Here is a 22,023-nt window from a genome sequence, read left to right as displayed (position 1 = left end):
AATGAAGAAAAAAAAAAAAAAAAGAATGTAGCTAAGTAATGATATGAAGCAATCTCCAAAATACATTTTTTTTAAAAAGCCTAAGTTGATCTGCGTGTATATATATATGTAACGTAACTCCAGAAAGATGTAACAATGGATACTTGTAGTGAGGGGAAGTGAGTATTTATGGTACAGGAATAGGGAAACTACTTTTCAGTATACATTCTTTTGAACATTTAGAATTCCACATTATGTGCATAAATTACTTATTTAAAATATTTTAAGGGAAGTTTACTCTTCAAATGATGTACTGTATAACCCATTTTTATAAAACATATATATATACAGAAGTCCAATATAATAAAATCAACTTAAACTAAAAACATTACATGTTTAATACCCATAACATTTTTATATATTATATCAACAATTCTTACCTAAATAATTGTTGAAAGTTGGGTTTAATAAAGTTTGCTTCAATATTTTGTCGTATACATATTACATGAGTTATTCCATGTTTCTGTAGTATAGGTAGCTATTAAAAAAAAAGAAATAGTTTAAAATACAAAACGTCATCTTACTGTAATAGAGATTTGAAAATACATAGGACTCAACTTTATAGTAAATATAGCCACATTTGAGCTTTAAATACAGGGAATCAAAGCTAATTTCATAATAACATGCCTGAAGTCATCAGCAAAATCTTTCAATGATTCAAGATAAACACACTACATGTCCTCAAAAGGCTTATAGAATTATTTTATATTGATAATTTCAGAGCTTGATATAACCTTAAAGATAATTTATTTGGGAAACAATATTATACCTTCATTATATATATTAACACTTTGACCTTTATATTATGTATAACATACTTTATATTTATTTATAATTTACATTTATATACTCTTTATTATTTACTTTTAATACTATATAGTGGTTAAAGGCATGGGCTACGTACAGAGTCATGAGCTATGGAGCCCAAGCTCTAGATCCCAGCTCTGCCAATGACCTGAGCACTGTGGCTCAATTTTCTCACGTGAAAACTAGGAAAACACTACCTGTTCACTGAATAGTTGTGAGAATTCTATAAGATAATCTTTGGCATAGTTTTGGCATAGTGGCTGGGACACATAGCAAGTACTTTTAGTAAATAACAGTTATATATATTGGCTACAGTTCTTATTTATTAGAGAGAACTACTCTAACATTAAAATAGTTGTTCAACATCTCCGACCTAGTTAACAGCAGTGGAGCCCAAATCTCGAGACTACTCTCTGCGTCTCCCAGTACAGTTTTTCTATTTTAAGCCAGAATTAATTTATACAATTCACAAAAACTAACTTCTAGGGTTTAAAAATTCTCCTAAAGTTAAAACTGGCAACTCCAAGGTATTCTGTGGTGCTTTGTGGCTCTATATTTAAAGCAATTTAACATAATAACTCTAAAAACTGTGTAAGTTTTTATTTGCAAGTGACTATAGGTTTCAGTGAAATTTACAGACAACATGTTATTTAAATAGTTAGAATATATATGCCATGAGAATAAGGACTTTGTTCACTGATTCACAGTTAATATGTGTAAAGCAGTGCCTGGAACATAGTTGTTGTTCAATAATTACATGTTCAAGAAATGAATGAACAAATAATGAACAATCAGAATTCTTAATAAGCCTGCATTTTCTATTTTCAGTTTATAATCCTATCTATTTAATTCCCTTTCTGTATTAATAGAACAGTAATACTAATAATTCATGAAAAAAGTTAAAGATTAATTTCTACTTGCTACAGATCAAATGCTTGTGTATCCCTAAAATTCCTATGTTGAAGCCCTAACCTCCAACGTAATGATATTAGTTAGTGGGGCCCTTGGGAGGTAATTAGATATAAATGAGGCCATGAGGTGGAGCACCCATGATGGAATTAGTGCTCTTATAAGAGGAAGAGGCATCAGAGCTTCATCCCTCTGCCATGTGAGACTACCTCAAGAAGGCAGCAAACCATGAAGAGGGCCCTCACCAAACCCTAACTATGATGGCGCCCTCATCTCAAACTTCCCAGCCTCCAGAACCATGAGAAATAAATGTCTATTGCTGAGACCATCCAGTCGGTGGTATTTTATTATAGCAGCCTAAGTCAAGAATATGTGGTTTCTAAATGTCAATTTTTGCAGCAAAGTTTCCTATGTCTGGCATAGATTACAGTTCAGTTATCTTTGTATTTCCTGAGTACATCCTGAGACAAGGGAAAGGAGGTTAAAGAATTTGGTAGGATTAATAATAAATCAATGTTCCATATTCACATTTATAGAACCTCCAAAGTGAATTCGATATTCATTCCTTTGTCTATCACTGATCTATGATATGTGAACTTTTCATATCTACTCTATTAATATGAGAAACTACAAGAAGACACATATAATCAGGGATAAAACCTGTTTGTTTTAACAAGCTTAGATGGCACATTAGATAACTAAGTAAAAACAAACCTTAAGACAGAACCCAAATATAATAGCACACAAAACATTTTTTTTTTGGTTTTCAACAGACTTTCATTTATACAAAGCAAACTATAATCTTATCTCATACCTGCAAACAGAAAAATTTTATAAAAAGAAATAGTTCACTACCTACAAAGACCCTAAATATGTCACTTTTATTAAAACTGTATTTGAATCTAATCAAAGGCTAAACTAAATGAGTTTATTAGGAGTTTATTCCTTAAGGTTTATTTCTATTATTCTTCTGCTATTACTGTTTTAGATGATATGAAAAGAAATATGGGCTGAACTATAATGACTTATGGTGGGAAATAATCAAATTTTGCCATAGAAACTTTTCTTCAATCTAATGAGACCACAGTGAAGTTAGGGGGAAGAGGTTTTCAGACAATATATCTGTAAACAAATACTTACAAATTAATATGACAAAGAGAATAATACGTATATTTATAAAGCACAGTGAGAACACCAAAAGCAAATAGTCTAAAATCATTCTGAACCCCAGTATTTCTGAATAATTTATACAATTCACAAAAACTAACTTCTAGGGTTTAAAAATTCTCCTAAAGTTAAAACTGGCAACTCCAAGGTATTCTGTGGTGCTTTGTGGCTCTGTATTTAAAGCAATTTAACATAATAACTCTAAAAACTGTGTAAGTTTTTATTTGCAAGTGACTATAGGTTTCAGTGAAATTTACAGACAACATGTTATTTAAATAGTTAGAATATATATGCCATGAGAATAAGGACTTTTTGGGCAATAAATTTGCTTTTACAAAGTAAGTCACAATTAAATCTATAGTTATCGACCATATCCTTTTCTTAGTACTTCTTTAAACATAAATTTTTATCAACATCCCACCTTCCCAACTTAGTTGCAGGCCATCAAATGACTACTATTACTCTTAGATATGCCTCAACAGTCAAAAAGCTTTCCAGTTTCAAAATGAATGACATAAACTTAAAAAAAAAAAAAAAACTCCCCATCACCTAAAATTGATAAATGTATCAAATTATTTCAAAAAAGTTTTTAATTCTAAAGTTTTTAAAAAACCTATACAGGTATCAAACTGACTTCTAAATAGGCAGGGTATTAGGGAAAACATCTGTGATATAATGTTTTATATTATAATTCAAAGAGAATGAGCACTGCCATAATTCATAGGGCTGAATCCTCTTGGAATTGGCAACAACACTGCTATTAATACATATATCTGAATGAGATCTACCCTTTCAATTCTGTAACTGAAGAAATACATTTCAGTGTAAATATATAGGACACCTAGATATATAATACAATACTTTACAACCTGGAGGTTCTAGATCTCCATAGTCTGGAAAAACAGAAATAAAATTTGAGTCACTTCAATTAAAATATGTGGGTTCTATGACTGTATTTGTACACACTCATGTATGCACACTCTATTTTATCCTTTAACTAATATGTTAGATAATCTTATTTGGGGATTTAATTACATCTCATATTTCTCAGAAACTATGATTAGCAATTACAGATGTCCAATATCCACATTAGCAATTCCAGGTATCTTGGAAGGTAAATAAATTATTAAAGGTCAGTTTTTTTCAAGTATTTTAAACACATGGATTTCATGAGGAAAAAAACACAAAACCTCACTTGTGATTTGTGGTTAAACCCTTGAGAATCACTGGTCCAATAAAATCTGAAAAGAAGTAGGTACTCCAGAGTCACAATTACTGCTAATAAGCAAAATCAGTGGACACTTCCTCAAACAAAACTCTTCTACTAAAAAAACTTACCCCATGTAGTTGGTTAATAAAGTCTATTGATGAATCTAATTTAAAGTTCTTACCTTGCTTTTCATGGCAGAAGAATATGGGCCTAAAAACAAACCAGGCAGAATTTCCTAGAAAAAAATATTGAGCTATTTACCACCAGCAATTTACATCTATACAAAACATGTACCATGTATAGTAATTTGCTAAAAAGTTTGTTATTTAGGGAGACTTTTCTAGCAACACTGAGCAAATGACTATGAAGAGAAATACAGATGTGCTTTATAAAACAGGATGACACATTTAAAATTAGTTCTGAAAAGTCAGGTATTTGAACTTCCATAGTGCTTTTTTATAAGCAGTCTGAGAATTAGTATTTTGTATTGTTGTCTTTTCGATTACTAAAACACCTCAAATTTTACTTCTATTCTCTGCTACAGTCTAGAATTAAAACAGGTATAAAAAAAATCATCCCTTTGGAATTACACAAAATCTTATTCAATCAAATCAAAGTAGCACAAGATAAAACAAGATTACAACTGTTATCTATGTAAAATATTACTGCAAAGTTTCAAAAAAAGACTATGGACAGTTTCTGCAATTTATAACTAAATAACTTTATAAACAAATAAATAAATTATAAATAAATAACTTCTGAATGGTGAATTAAAATTTATTCTATGAGAATTCAATATAGAAACTCTTCAGTAGGAATATATCATACCCTATATACTAATACAATTTTGTACTTCAATTCTATGGGATATCAAAATTATTTATGTATAGATTTAATAGCTTCTTGTATGCAGAAACTAAATTTTACTCATATTTCCATTCCTCATAGCAGCAAGTAAAATACCTCACGGGTAATCATATATTTTTAATAAGTGAATTTTCACTAAGAGAAACAGGATTTTTAGTGGTCAAGCAATTCCTGAGGAGAGACAGCTGCTTGACCTTGAGAATGGCAGATGTGAATACGAAACAAAAAAGTGCTGCTATGTAGGTTCAGTTCAGCTGCTCAGTCGTGTCCGACTCTTTGCGACCCCATGAACTGCAGCATGCCAAGCAGGCTTCCCTGTCCATCACCGACTCCTGGAGCTTACTCACACTCATGTCCATCAAGTTGGTGAAGCCATCCAACCGTCTCATCCTCTGTCGCGTCCCCTTCTCCTCCCACCTTCAATCGTTCCCAACACCAGGGTCTTTTCCAATGAGTCACTTCTTCGCATTAGCTGACCAAAGGATTGGAGTTTCAGCTTCAGCATCAGTCCTTCCAATGAATATTCAGGACTGCTTTCCTTTAGGATGGACTGGTTGGATCTCCTTGCGGTCCAAGGGACTCTCAACAGCATTCTCCAACATCACAGTTCAAAAGCATTAATTCTTTAGCACTCAGCTTTCTTTATAGTCCAACTCTCATGTCCATACATGACTACTGGAAAAGCCATAGCTTTGACTGGACAGACCTCTGTTGGCAAAGTAATGTCTCTGCTTTTTAATATGCTGTCTAGGTTGGTCATAGCTTCTCTTCTAAAGAGCAAGCGTCTTTTAATTTCATAGTGGCAGTCACCATCTGCAGTGATTTTGGAGCCCAAGAAAATAAAGTCTGTCACTATTTCCACTGTTTCCCTATCTATGTGCCATGGGACCGGATGCCATGATCTTCATTTTCTGAATGTTGGGCTTTAAGCCAATTTTTCACTCTCCTCTTTCACTTTCATCAAGAGGCTCTTTAGTTCTTCTTCACTTTCTGCCATAAGGGTGGTGTCATCTGCATATCTGAGGTTATTGATAATTCTCCCGCCAATCTTGATTCCAGCTTGTGCTTCATTGAGCCCAGCATTTTGCATGATGCACTCTGCATATAAGTTAAATAAGCAGGGTGACAATATACTGCCTTGAAGTACTTCTTTCCTGATTTGGAACCAGTCTGTTGTTTTATGTCCAGTTCTAACTGTTGCTACTTGACTGCCATACAGATTTCTCAGGAGGCAGGTAAGGTGGTCTGGTTTATCTATCTCTTTAAGAATTTTCCACAGTTTGTTGTGATCCACACAGTCAAAGGCTTTGGCATAGTCAATAAAGCAGAAGTAAAGTCTTTCTGGAACTCTCATGCTTTTTCAATGATCCAGCGGGTGTTGACAATTTGATCTCTGGTTCCTCTGCCTTTTCTAAATCCAGCTTGAACATCTGGAAGCTCATGGTTCACATACTGCTGAAGCCTGGCTTGGTTAATTTTGAGCATTACTTTGCTAGCATGTGAGATGAGTGCAATTGTGTGGTAGTTTGAACATTCTTTGGCATTGCCCTTCTTTGGGATTGGAATGAAAGCTGACCGTTTCCAGTCCTGTGGCCACTGCTGAGTTTTCCAAATTTGCTGGCATATTGACTGCAGCACTTTCACGGCATCATCTTTTAGGATTTGAAATAGCTCAGCTGGAATTCCATCAACTCCACTAGCTTCATTTATAGTGATACTTCCTAAGACTCACTTGACTTTGGACTTCAGGATGTCTGGCTCTAGGTTGAATGATCACACCATCATGGTTATCTGGGTCATGAAGATCTTTTTTGTATAGTTCTGTGTATTCTTGCCACCTCTTCTTAATATCTTCTGCTTCTGTTAGGTCCATACCATTTCTGTCCTTTACTGTGCTTATCTTTGCATGAAGTGTTCCCTTGGTATCTCTTATTTTCTTCAAGAGATCTTTAGTCTTTCTCATTCTATTGTTTTCCTCTATTTCTTTGCACTGATCACTGCAGAAGGCTTTTTTTTTTTATCTCTCCTTACTATTCTTTGGAACTCTGCATTTAAATGGGTATATCTTTCCTTTTCTCCTTTGCCTTTAGTTTCTCTTCTTTTCTCAGCTATTTGTAAGGCCTCCTGAGACAACCATTTTGCCTTTTTCCATTTCTTTTTCTTGGCGATGGTCTTGATCACTGCCTCCTGTACAATGTCAAGCTATCACTAATTCATTCATTCCATACTGTAGTTTTTCCCCCATGAATTCCGTTTATTGAATGTCTGTTGGTTTGTACCATCCAGAAAACAGTCTTTATCAATTCCCTGTGGAAAACTCACCTGCTTATTTTTTATTTATTTTAAAGTTTTTAATTGCAGTATAGTAGATTTACAGTATTGTACTAGTTTCAGGTGTATAGCACAATGATTTAATATTTTTACAGACTATACTCCATTAAGTGTTATTATATAGTAATGGCTATAATTCTTTATCTGATACAATATAAACTTGTTGCTTTTTATACATAGGAGTTTTTAATCTCTTAATCCCATACACCTAATTTGTCCCACCACACTCTTGCCTCTCCTTCGGTAACCACTAGTTTGTTTCTGTATCTGTATAATTGCTAAGTCATGTCTGACTCTTTGCGACCCCATGGACTGCAGCCTGCCAGGCTCCCTTGTCCATGGGATTCTCCAGGCAAGAATACTAGAGTGGATTGCCATTTCCTCCTCCACATAGTGTGAATATTCAACTCAATCTTCTGCAGAACTTCACTAAATTAACTGAAGTTGACTGGAAATCAGACACAAATGTGAACAATTAAGTCAAAAGGGTTTACAGTCTGCTTTACAGTCTACTCTCCAGAGTTTATCTAAACTACACAGACACAGAAAGCAAACTGCTTTCAGAAATAATACAAATACTGTGCCCGATTTTTCAGATGAAGAAAAACAAAGTGACTCCTTAAGCACATACATATATAACTATGTCAATGATTCTAAGAAATTTCATCTCCCATCTTTTTAAAAGCCACAATTAACTTTTAATATGTTAATATTTCAAATACTCAGTGATGAACCTATAGATCATGAGTCAATGGGACTCAAATCCTTTGTGAAATTAGGTTAAATTATTTAATAATGATAGTAACAGTAATACAGGTTGGCTGGAATAAACAAGAAGGTTGTCATACCTGCATCTCTCGTCTCATAGGGTAAGTCCACTCCTTAAAAATGGAAGGAAAACATAAGAAAAGTAAATAACATTATGAAAAATGTCACCCAATTAAAGGTCAAAGATGTGATATACAAGCGTACAGATTTTTTTAAAAATACGTTATACTTAGAGAATACTCTATAAACATAGCAGATCAACTGGCTTCATAAATATGTGAAGATTTAAGTGACAAGAAACAATGATTAAGGTGACTCTAAGTAATCAGGCTTCCAAAATTATGATTATGTTACTTTATAACAGACGGAATAGTTCAGTAATTAAAAGTACAGGTATTCCAGATGTTTCTCGTAAAAATGATCCTCTAAATCAGAGATGTAAACAGACACTTTGTCATTCATGCCACCTCTATTCAACTGACAGTAGATAGCTATTGGGCTTCCCTTGTGGCTCAGCTGGTAAAGAATCTGCCTGCAACGTGGGAGACCTGGGTTTGATCCCTGGGTTGGGAAGATTCCCTGGAGAAGGGAAAGGCTATCCAATCCAGTATTTGGGCCTGGAGAATTCCATGGACTGTATAGTCCATGGGGTCGCAGAGTCAGACACGACTAAGCAACTTTCACTTTATTGGCTTCCCGGATAGCTCAGTTGGCAAAGAATCTGCCTGCAAAGCAGAAGACCCTGGTTCAATTCCTGGGTCAGGAAGATCCACTGGAGAAGGGATAGGCTACCCACTCGAGTATTCATGGGTTTCCCTTGTGGCTCAGCTGGTAAAGAATCCGCCTGCAATGCAGGAGACCTGGGTTTGATCCCTGGGTAGGGAAGATCCCCTGGAGAAGGGGAAGGCTATCCACTCCAGTATTCTGGCCTGGAGAATTCCACGGACTGTATAGTCCATGGGGTCGCAGAGTCGGACACGACTGAGCAACTTTCACTTTCAGACAGCTATTAATAAAACCCGATATGGAGAAAACTTCTAGGAAGAAAAGAGTGCTGTGATCATTGAGCAACATCTGCAATGGATTAAAGAACAGAATGTAGTAGGCATTTATCTGCTATGCCTGATCTAAACTGCTAGAGGCTTATCAAACAGCCTTTCTCCTATCTTATTTGGGCTTGATACTGTCTAGTTCAAGTCCCTTTAAAGATACACTTTACTTAAGCACAGAGTTCATTCTTGGAATGCAGACCAAAATAAAATAGCTAGAAAGGGAAGTCACTCAGTCGTGTCCAACTATTTGCGACCCCATGGACTGTAGCCTACCACGCTCCTCCGTCCATCCATGGAATTTTGTAGGCCAGAGTAGGTTGCCATTTCCTTCTCCATGCAAAATGCCAACGCAAAATGTCAAAGACAGATAATATTTTAAAAGTTAGAAGAAGAAAAAAGCAATTACAGTGAATTGAAATGAGGAATCAAATACACTACAGGTAGTCTTCATTTGTAAATGGACTACATTCTAATAGTTTCTAGCTTAATTGCTTAAAACTCAGAATTAAAAATAATAATTAGGTTTCTAAAGTTAAAACTGCAAAAAGGTCTTTTAAATTTCTTTAGAAAATTTTAGAATTACAGAAAAGTTAAAAAATAGTACAAAGAATCCCTTTACCCTTCATCCAGATTCCCCGAGTCAGAAAAGTATTTTTAACACAGAAGGTAAAAAAAAAAAAAAAAACACAAAAGGTAGAAACGTTATACTTCTGCAACGGAAAGAGAGAATAGATACTCCTACAATGACAATCAGCATTCCTTTTTTTTTTTTTTTTAATAAAGAAGAGAAACAAAATACATTTTTTATATCAAATCTTGAAAATTGGTCTCAGCAATGTAGAATTGGTCTATAAATCCTGAGAAGCCATCTACAAAATGACTATTAAAATATATCTTCCAAAGAATCTTAGGCTTTGCACACTGGCAGTATCATAACCAATGAAGTTTATCTGAGGCATGATAACTGTTAATTCAAAAGTATCTTTAAATGCACAGATGAACTAAGAAGTGACGAAGTCCCCAGAAATACAAGAAAGCACAAACCCAGCAAGGGCAGTAAATACTGAAACACAGCATTCTGAGAAGATCTGCTAGTCTTTTCAGTCTTATGTTTCTTTCTGTTCCTTTTTTTTTCTTAATAAAAAATAAATTTTTATTCATATCTTACACTTAACAAAAATGTTGTAGACTTAGGTGTGAACCCAAAATAACAACTTTTAGAAGAAAACATATGAGAATATTTCTGTGACTGGGTTAGGCGAATACTTCTTAAATATGACACCAAAATCACAATATATAAAAGAAAAAATTCAATAAACTGGACTTCCATCATGATACAAATATTTGCTCTTTATAAGAAGCAGTCACAGTTAAAAATTGAAATTGGAGCCATGAGCTGGAGAAAATACTTGTAAGGAAGGTATTTGATAAATAAACAGCATCTATATATAGTACATATAAAGAACTTTTAAAATTCAGTACTAACATTTGAAGAAACAACAAGTAGACTGAATTAGTGATCAAAATCATCCCAACAAACAAGTCCAGAACCAGACAACTTCACTGGTAAATTCAACCAAATGTTCAAAGAATTAATATCAGTCCTTTACAACCTTTTCCAAAAAACAAACAAACAAAAAAAAAATGGGAACACTTTTCAAACTCATTTTATGAGGCCAGCACTGTTGTTCAGTCTCTAACTCACATCCAACTCTTGGTGACACTATGGACTGCAGCACACCAGGCTTCTCTGTCCTCCACTATCTCCCAGAAAGTGAAGGTGAAAGTCGCTCAGTGGAGTCCAACTCTTTGCAACGGCTTGGACTGTACAGTCAATGGAATTCTCTAGGCCAGAATACTGGAGTGGGTAGCCTTTCCCTTCTCCAGAGGATCTTTCGAACCAAGGAATTGAACCCAGGTCTCCCGCATTGCAGGCGAATCGCCAGTATTCTGGAGAATTCCATGAACTGTATAGTCCACAAGGTCTCAACGAGTTGGACATGACTGAGCAACTTTCACTATCAGTATCTCCCAGAATTTTCTCAAAATCCTGTTCATTGAGTTGATGATGCTATCTAACCATCTTATCCTTTGCCACACCCTTCTCCTTTTGCCTTCAATCTTTTCCAGCATCAGGGTCTTTTCCCGTGAGTTGGCTCTTAAAATGGAAGTATGTAAGAATGAAGTGCTAAAGTGACCAAATCTGAATGTAGAGCCCAAACAATTTTTACAAATATACCTACCTACAAAATCACAACTCAGATGGAGATTTCCATCATCCCAGAAAGTTCCCTCTTTCCTCTTCTCAGTCAGGATCTCCTGTCTTCAGATTGACTTTTATCACTACAGATTTTAGTTATGTCTATCCTGGAACTTTATGTAAGTGGAATCACTTGTTGTTTAGTCACTAAGTCATGTTGAACTCTTCTGTGACCCCATGAACCAGAGCCCACCCGGCTCCTCTGTCCATGGGATTCCCCAAGCCAGAATACTGGAATGGGTTGCCAGTCCCTTCTTCAGATCTTCCCAACCGAGAGATCAAACCCTCATCTCCTGCACTGGTAGGAGGATTATTTACTAATGAACCACCAGGAAAGTAAAAATGGAATCATACAGCAATACTACTTTATGTCTGGTTTATCTCAACCTAATGTCTATGAGATTCATCTATGCTGTTGTGTATGTCAGTAGTTTATGCCATTTTATTGCTGTGCAGTCACAACTGACTCATTCTCCTGTTCATGGAGATTTAAGTAGCTTTCAGGTTTTGGCAATTATGAATAAAGGTGCTGTGAAAACTCTTTTATATGCCCTTTGATGGACATATGCATTTATTTCTCTTGGATATATAAGTGGCAATTAAATGACAATCAGAGTAGGCCTATATTTGGCTTTACCAGACATTGTCAAAAGTTTTCCAAAAGCAATTTATGCTCCCACCAGCAATGGATGGGAGTTTTAGTTGTTCCACATTCTCACCATGGTCTTACTTTAAATGGCACAGCACTTGAGAGAAAGCCTAGGACCTGCTCAAAGTGGGAAGCCAGATCATAACCAAAACACTGGGTCCCCAAAGAGCAACACCTTCAGTGAAGACACACTGGAGGGAGTAGAAGCTTACTGCATCCCCATAAAAATGAGTACCCCTGCCTTTCCTAGCTTTGGGTCTAAGTAGGTGGTGGTGGTAACAGTGGGATGGGGTCTTCTTAACAAGTCTGACTTTCTTCACTCGTGAGACCAAGTGAAAATTTAATGTCAAGTGGTCCTGAGTAGATAGTGTCCTGGGAGAAGTAAATGCATTTTCTCTCTGGAGGAACATACCCTAAACCTAAATCAGAAATAATTCAAAAGTTAAGTTCTAAGAACTCACAATTTAAAAATTCATAAAAAAAAAAGAGGAGGAAATGAGCCAATATTAGAAGCCATACAACTGAATCACATCCACAAAAACTTCAGATATTAATTACAACAAAAAATATTGCTGTCTTTGTAGATATGATAAAATATTTACTATAAGAGTACCCTTAAGTATGACCAAAAATTAAGAAATCAATTTTTTAAAGACCCAAAAGGAATATGTAGAACTGAAAATGTATAACTGAAATGAAAAGTCATCAGATAGGCTAAACAGAAGAAAGGACACTGTTAAAGAGAGAATTTGTGAATTAGAAAATAGAACTAATGAAATGACCTAAATCCAGAGCTGGAAAATATGAGCAGTTAACAGACAGGTAAAATAGAATTAAAAGGAGGTAAGATAGAATTAAAAGGTCTAACATCCATAGAATCTAAGTTCTAGAAGGAGGGGTGAGAAAATAAAGGAGAAATATTACACACAATATTAATGAGAATTTCCCAAAACTAGTTAAAGGTGCCTTAGAAATAGGCAGCCCTCTAAGGGAAAGAAATGCACAGGTAAACAGGAAAAGAGGAAACTCCTCAGCATAGCAAACACAGAAAGAAGATTTTTTTTTTCCAGACTAAAAGCAAATAGAAGAATGGAAAATACGAATAGAGGCCAGAAGACCTACATATATGCAGCCAATTAATTTTCCTGAAAAGACACCAATGTAAGTCAATGGAGAAAGAAAAGTCTTTCAACAAGTGATGCTGGAAATAACTGGATAAATGTCTGGAAAATAAAATAAATTTTAATCCTGACCACACATGCACATGTGTGTACACACACAGACACACACAAATGTCTCATGTGTCTTCATCACTGTGATCTACTGCCAATACTTGACGACAGTGCTTGACACACAGAGGTGCAGCTCTGTGTGGGTCTATGAGACTTGACCCAAAGAATGTCTGACTGCTGTGTGCTTAGGAGCTCAGCTGTGTTCAGCTCTCAACAGCCCCGATGGACTGCAGCCTGCCAGGATACTCTGTCCACAGAATTTCCCAGGCAAGAACACTGTAGTGGGCTGTCATTTCCTCTTTCAGGGATCTTCCCAACCCAGGGGTCAAACCTACCTTCCATCTCCTGCATTGGCAGGCGGGTTCTTTACCACTAATGCCACCTGGGGAAGCCAGTGGGCACTCAATAATTGTTGACTGAATGAAAAAACAGTATGTGTGCTTGTGTGTAAATATAAATGCAAAAATGATATAATTTCTAGAAGAAAACATTGAAGAATATCTGCAACCTTGGGAAAAGGAACAACGTCTTAAAGAGGGCACAAAAGGTACTAAGCACAAAGGAAAAACAATTTAGTAAATTTGATTTCATGAAAATTAAAAAAATTCTGATCAACTGAAATATACTGCTAAGAAAACAAAAGATCAAGCCACAAATTGAAAGAAAATATTTGTAGTACATATATCCAACAAAAGACTTGTATCCAAAATACAAAATACCAACAATAAAGTGAAAACCTAAATTTAAAATGGGAAAATAAGTGAACAGACATCTCATGGAAGATAACTAAAAGGCCAATATCACATGAAAACATGCTCAACATCATTAGTCAGTCATTAAGGAAACAAAACCACTACATACCCACTAATGACTAATGTTAAAAAGTGACAGTACTATATATGTTAGTGTTGATGTGGAGCCAGTGGGACTCTCAAACACTGCTGACAGGAGTACAAAATGAAATACTACTAATATACCTACTCTATTAATTGAGCAATTCTTAACAAAGATTTGCTAAAGAGAAATGAAAACATATGTCCACCAAAAAGACTTGTACAAAAATATTCAAAGCAGCTTTATTCATCATAACCCCAAATAACCCAAATGTCTATACACAGTATACTCATACAATGAAATAGTACTCAGCAATAAAAAAGAATCAACAACTCATAAACACAACAGAGATGAACTTCACAGATAGTATGATCAGTGAAAAAAGTCATAAACAAAACAGTCTCTTTTGCATGATTCCATTTATATGAAGTTCAAGAATTGACAAAACTACACTATGGTTATAGAAATCATAATATTCATTGCCTAACATGGGGTGTGGTAGAGGTTGCTTGGAAACATGAGATAACTTCCTATGTTGGGAGAAATGGTCTATATCTTGACAGAAGCACTAAACACTGGTGTATATATTTAACAAAACTCACCGACTGTACATAATATCTGCATTATACTCTATGTAAATTTTATCTCTATCAAAAAAAAAAAAGAGGGAATCCGGACAAAGAAGACAGGTTACATATAAAGAAAAGACAATTCAACTGACTCTGATTTCTCAACTATAAGAATGGAACACCAGAAGACAGAACAGTAATACATTCAAAGTGGTGAAATAAGTAATTGTTAGTCTAGGATACATATTGAGAAAATCATCTTTCAAGAACAAGAATGAAATAAGACAATTCCATACAAACAAACAAAAAGAGAGTTTACTACCAGCAGACTCTTATTAAAAGAACATCTAAAATATGTTTTTTTGAAGAAAAAGTACTGCTGTCTCTATTTTACATTTCTATTTTAGGCACTGAGAGCCTATATAACCTGACTTCAAGTTCAAGTAGTCTGACTCTATAGAGTCCATTCTATTCATCACGACACTATACAGTCTCTCAAAGTAAGAAGGAACTATAAGCAAATATATAGTTATATTTTAACAAATATAGACTACATAAGATTATGATTAGCTTATAGAGATTAACAGAATAGAAAAAAGTATAGAGGGATAAATGTAATCAAACTGTACAAACTGAAAGTTTATCTGCTTTTATAACTTATCATTATAAACTTTTTATATTGAAAACTTTTTAAACAAGTCAAATACTTTTGTCATCTTAGTCATAGAACCCTTAACCATTGAGCACAGTACCTGCACAGAATATGCACTGAGGAGATTCCTGGCACCAGACTCTATGGATCTTACCTTTTTTTTTTTTTTAAAGATTCTCTAGCAGCCTTATATTCTTGAAAAAACTTGTCAGAGTTGTAAGAAAGAATGTGATTAAAGAAATGTATACCTTTGAATTTACCAAAACTGAAATCTCTACATTATGTGTGACAAAAAAAGAAAAACAGAGGAACATATATAGAGAAGTGGTGTACATATATTCCAGGGGATATGAGACAATATACCTGATGGCACTTAAAGCCACAGGATAAACATGTGCTTTTTCTGGTGTGTCAATTTTATCATAAATTCCACCCCCCCAACCCCCCCGAGGAAAAAAATATTTTCACTGACCACTAATTTAGAACATTCATGTTAAAACAAACATGAACATATGGAGTAGAAGTCAAAATTTACATGAATTTTTAAGTGAAACAAGAGGCTTCAAATAAATTTTGAGCTTCTCATAAGGTTGTATTTGGTAGTAATTAGCCTCCAACTAATAAAAATAAGTGGAAGAAAAAAAAAAAGGTTGTATTTGGTAGAACATGTATGCTGTATTTACAGAAGAGATATTAAAGGAGTTAAGAAGCAAGCTGTATAGACGAGAATGAAAAATTACTCCTATTCACCGGACAGACAAAAATTACTCCTATTCACCTGTTACATGACTTGCTGCAACAGGCATTGCTCCTTTGAAACCTAGAACATTTTTTCTCATAGAAAACTTCATTTGGAGCATTTCCTGGTGCCAGCATCAGATCCTGATCTCAGGAATTTACCTTTCTTTGTGTATCTGGCCTGATTACTACCTACAGAACAAATCTTAAACTTGCCTTGTCTACCAATTCTGCCTTTATCAGGACTTTCAAAGTCATTTACGCTCACAGTGTTGCTCTACCAGACATGTATGTGTCTGAACATGTATCTAATAACCAAGTCTTGCATATATCACACTCAATCTTAATCTCAGCCTGCCCACATTGTTTCAAAAATCCATCTCTTTAGAGATGGAAGTATTAATAAGGCAGACTCTCATTATAACTGATATGACATATTTTGAGTTACTCCTGTAATTAATTAGTAGAATCAATTTCCCAAACTCTGCTGATTAGCCAAGCAGTCCAACTATGTTTCTCAAACCAAAGGAAGCCAGTTAAGCCAAAATATCCTTAATTGTGCAACACACCATGCTTCTGATGGGAATTCACAACTGAAAATCCTTCAATCAATATGAGCTAGAAGATACCACATATTAAAACATCTTTCAGGCTCTCTTCTTCTCAAGCATATGCAATTACATGACCTATAAAATCACACTTAGGGGACAGAAAAAATGCTATAAAAATGTTCAAAGACCAAGAAACACATAAATGTACCAAAGGACATAGCCTTAGGCTGATTGAAAATAATGTTTGGAAATACCAAGAGGACTGTTTAAACAACAGGTTGGGGCAGTTAAAAAAAAAAAAAAAAAATCAGAATACTATACCCGAGCTGGGACACTTCACAAAACAGAAAAAGTAGTATTATAGTTTCTCTCACCTCCCCCTCCCCCCAAAAAAGGTCCTCTTCAGAGTAAGCTCTTTCCTTTAGATTCCTGGCCCAGCCCATAAAGTTGCAGGATATAAAATTAACACACGGAAATCCCTTGCATTCCTATACACTAACAATGAGAAAACAGAAAGAGAAATTAAGCAAACAATACCATTCACCATTGCAACAAAAAGAATAAAATACTTAGGAGTATATCTATCTAAAGAAACAAAAGACCTATACACAGAAAACTATAAAACACTGATGAAAGAAATCAAAGAGGACACAAACAGATGGAGAAATATACCGTGTTCATGGATTGGAAGAATCAATATTGTCAAAATACTACCCAAAGCAATCTATAGCTTCAACGCAATCCCTATCAAGCTACCAACGGTATCTTTCACAGAACTAGACCAAATAATTTCACAATTTGTATGGAAATACAAAAAACCTTGAATAGCCAAAGCAATCTTGAGAAAGAAGAATGGAACTGGAGGAATCAACCTGCCTGACTTCAGGCTCTACTACAAAGCCACAGTCATCAAGACAGTATGGTACTGGCACAAAGACAGAAATATAGATCAATGGAACAGAATAGAAAGCCCAGAGATAAATCCACAAACGTATGAACACCTTATCTTCGACAAAGGAGGCAAGGATATACAATGGAAAAAAGACAACCTCTTTAACAAGTGGTGCTGGGAAAACTGGTCAACCACTTGTAAAAGAATGAAACTAAAACAGTTTCTAACACCATACACAAAAATAAACTCAAAATGGATTAAAGATCTAAATAGAAGACCAGAAACTATAAAACTCCTAGAGGAGAACATAGGCAAAACACTCTCCGACATAAATCACAGCAGGATCCTCTATGACCCACCTCCCAGAATATTGGAAATAAAAGCAAAAATAAACAAATGGGACCTAATGAAACTTAAAAGCTTTTGCACAACAAAGGATAAACTATAAGCAAGATGAAAAGACAGCCCTCAGATTGGGAGAAAATAATAGCAAATGAAGCAACAGACAAAGGATTAATCTTAAAAATATACAAGCAACTCCCGCAGCTCAATTCCAGAAAAATAAATGACCCAATCAAAAAATGGGCCAAAGAACTAAACAGACATTTCTCCAAAGACATACAGATGGCTAACAAACACATGAAAAGATGCTCAACATAACTCATTATCAGAGAAATGCAAATCAAAACCACAGTGAGGTACCATTACACACCAATCAGGATGGCTGCTATCCAAAAGTCTACAAGCAATAAATGCTGGAGAGGGTGTGGAGAAAAGAGAACCCTCTTACACTGTTGGTGGGAATGCAAACTAGTACAGCCGCTATGGAAAACAGTGTGGAGATTCCTTAAAAAACTGGAAATAGAACTGCCATATGACCCAGCAATCCCACTTCTGGGCATACACACCGAGGAAACCAGATCTGAAAGAGACACGTGTACCCCAATGTTCATCGCAGCACTGTTTATAATAGCCAGGACATGGAAGCAACCTAGATGTCCATCAGCAGACGAATGGATAAGGAAGCTATGGTAAATATACACCATGGAATATTACTCAGCCATTAAAAAGAATTCATTTGAATCAGTTCTGATGAGATGGATGAAACTGGAGCCCATTATACAGAGTGAAGTAAGTCAGAAAGATAAAGACCAATACAGTATACTAACGCATATATATGGAATTTAGAAAGATGGTAACAATAACCCTACATGCAAAACAGAAAAAGGGACACAGATGTACAGAACAGACTTTTGGACTCTGTGGCAGAAGGCGAGGATGGGATGTTTAGAGAGAACAGCATCGAAACATGTATATTATCAAGGGTGAAACAGATCACCAGCCCAGGTTGGATGCATGAGACAAGTGCTCGGGGCTGGTGCACTGGGAAGACCCAGAGGGATCGGGTGGAGAGGGAGGTGAGAGGGGGGATTGGGATGGGGAATAAATGTAAATCCATGGCTGATTCATATCAATGTATGGCAAAAACCCCTACAATACTGTAAAGTAATTAGCCTCCAACTAATAAAAATAAATGGAAAAAAAAGATTTTTACTTTAAAAATGAGAGGGTTGGGAGGATATGGAAAATAGAGATGTATTTAAGCAAGATGCTTCCAAATCAGTTATTTATAAACCTAACTGCCCCTGGAATTATCTAGTTCCATCTTAAACTAACTCAGAAAAGCCCAGGCTTGGTTATTTTTTAAAAGTTCCTTGAGTGATCCTACTCTTGTTGTTTAGTTGCTCAGTGATTCCCGACTCTTTGTGATCCCGTGGACTCCTCTAGCCCACCAGGCTCCTCTGTCCACGGGATTTCACAGGCAAGAATATTGCAGTGGGTTGCCATTTCTTTCTCCAGGAAATCCTCCCAACCCAGTAATGAAACCTGAGTATCCTGCATTGCAGGCAGATTCTTTACAGCTAAGCCACTGGGGAAGTCCAACAAGTGCTACAGAAGCTTAGAAACCTGGGGATTGAACTAATCTGGAGATGGGAGAGTAGACACAAGGAACTGGCAAAATCAGGAAAAGCTTCTCTGAAGAAATGATGCCTCAAGTGGGATCTAGCCCAAGAGTAAGTAGTTAATCAGGCAGTCATGGCAGGGGAAAATTGTAGCTTAAAGCTCCTGAGGTAGGGAGAAAAACAGAAGCATTCCAGAAACAGAGAGAAGGTGACTATGGATTGGGCCCAAATGGAGCAAGGGGAAGAGTCGCTCATAACACAATTGAGAGAGGCAAGTGATGCCAGTTCACACAGGACCTTGCTGATGATATTAAGGGTTTGAACTTTATCCTCAAAATAAAGGGAAATTACAGGAATTTTAAAGGAATGACAATCTTTTTGCAAGCTGATCTAAATTTTTGCTAGCAACCATCAGGGAAGAGTGCTCTATCCAGTATTTCAAGAAACTTGGAAGTAATATTTTTATAGAGGTGACAGGATCATAAAGTTATCATATCCTGATTTCATCAATCATTAACAGTCTTCACTGAAATCACTGTACTTGAATTTTTTACTTAAGCCAAGACCGGAATGTGATTGGGAGTGCTTCCTATGTGGAAAAAACTATGCTGGCTGGTCACCATAATCGTGTAAGACCATTTGCCACTTTACATATTTCACTGGAAATTAAAAAATTAACATTCTATTAGTCACTTTATCATGTGTAATTAACTAGATACCCTATTTATGATTATTTATAGTTCTGTCTGGCCAGAAAGCATCTTCCATCTTCTGTGAAATGCTCCTATCAGCTTGGTGGGAGGGCAACCAATGATAAACTTCAGTCCCCTTAGCCCAGGAAGTATGTGACCTAGACTGGATCCTTCACTGTATTCACCTCTTTCTGGCTCTCTTTACTGATCCCAAGGATAAGCCAATCCACTAGATTTTAAACACTAAAGCTTACAGAAAGGCACTTTTCCCCCTTAATGTGAATGCTCTAAGGGTCTGATTTTCAAGCAACTGATGGCTAAACTTCACACCTGTGGAGAAGCCCAAGAAAAAGAACAGATCTTGACAGAAAATAGAGACAAGCATTAATGAATGGCAGGGGCAGTACTGCTACATTTTAATACTGTCTAGTCAAGTCTCTGAGACCAGTTTGCACTCCAAATTTTCTGGATTTAGTTACTTCTTTTCTTTCTTGCTTAAGCTCCTCTGGTTTCTGTCACTTGTAACTGAGAGATAACAAACAACCAATGCTACAGAATAAAGAACGAACTGGCTTTCAGTAGATGATATGAACATCATTATGTACTAGGGTTAAGTATTACTTCTCTCCAACACAGGAAAGCAGCAAGCAGGAAAGAAGTAAGCTGTATTCCTCACTAAGATTTTTACAATCTTTGCAAGGATAAGATATATTATTTATACAATAAGAGATTAGATGCAAAGTCTGTAAACATTTTAAACTAGAACTATTAAGACTAGAACAGGGAAGAATTGAGGTGTATTTAAAAAGACAATGAATTAAGAACGAGGAGACCAAGGTGCACTAGGAATACCATTTATTCTTAGTAAGCTACAATTTCTTCATCTTAAAAGTGGGAAAGCTCTACATTATTTCTAAGGTTGCCTAGTGTTGAAATTACTGAATCATTTCAAGGATATAAAAGCATAATCTTCATTCACATTATTCCATATAAAAGAAAAAAGTATAAAATAATTTTTAACCTAACCTATATTCTACTTTTTTTTTTCCTATTTGAGTCTACTCTTAAAACATGAAATTCACAAGCAAATAATCCCCCCCAAATAAAAAAAAGTGAACCACAAAAGACATCAATAGAATGAATACCTGCCATAAACTGAATGATCTCTTAAAAGTAGAAATTAAACATTTCTTTCTTGAGACTACTAGAGTGCATTCAATCTTCAGAAAAATTCTAATTTAGTAGTCTCCAATACCATAAAGTATCTTAAACTAGGAATAGATGCGGGAAAACTCAATACACACTTTAGGGAGAGAAGATGTAAGGTGGGATAAAAAGAACCCCGAGTTAGAAATCAGGAGACCAAGTTATAAGGAATTTTATTCCCCATATTAATTTCTCTCCAAAGGGCAAGTTTTTTGATTGAAGTTTTCAGATTCAAATGAGTTAGTTTCGTGACATTTTACTCTGATGATCACGGCTTGCCTCAAAAACACCAAAAATCAAATCAAACCAACTACTTCGGGAAACTTGTTGAAGGCACACTTCCAAGTTCAGGCCCCACATCAATTCCACACGTGGGCTCATGTGTCCCACAAGTCCATCGATGACACCAAAGATTATCCCTCAAAATGAGATTAAAAACATACCCTTGCATTGCTTTGGCAATAAAAGGGTAACCTTACTTCAAGTAAGTCCTCGACGCCGAATCTGGGGGAAAAAGGACTGAAGTAAGTAGACCAGACCCGGCCCCGGCGTCTCCGGAAGGGAAGAGGAACTCAGGAAGCCGTGGTAGGGGCAGACGGCCGCAAAGCGCGAGACTCCGCGCCGGGGTCCCGAG

General features: G+C 35.8%; 1 protein-coding gene and 1 pseudogene across 1 annotated transcript in view; one reads left to right on the top strand and one right to left on the bottom strand.

Moving 5' to 3' along the window:
• The window catches only part of STYX (serine/threonine/tyrosine interacting protein), a 46,652-nt gene that overhangs the window by 24,162 nt on the left and 467 nt on the right, over positions 1-22,023 (bottom strand). Inside the window, exons 2-4 of the mRNA XM_061158081.1 lie at positions 8,179-8,211; positions 4,314-4,367; positions 420-517 (exon numbers count right to left, since the gene is read on the bottom strand). Coding sequence (XP_061014064.1) covers positions 420-517; positions 4,314-4,367; positions 8,179-8,211 — 185 coding nt within the window. The remainder of the gene's footprint in view (positions 1-419; positions 518-4,313; positions 4,368-8,178; positions 8,212-22,023) is intronic.
• Positions 10,061-10,232, top strand: LOC133067596 (U4 spliceosomal RNA; annotated as a pseudogene).

Source organism: Dama dama, chromosome 12, assembly GCF_033118175.1.
Source record: "Dama dama isolate Ldn47 chromosome 12, ASM3311817v1, whole genome shotgun sequence".
NCBI classification, from domain to species: Eukaryota; Metazoa; Chordata; class Mammalia; order Artiodactyla; family Cervidae; genus Dama; species Dama dama.
The sequence above is the reverse complement of the archived record's forward strand: the minus strand, read 5'-3'. Positions and strand labels throughout refer to the sequence as shown.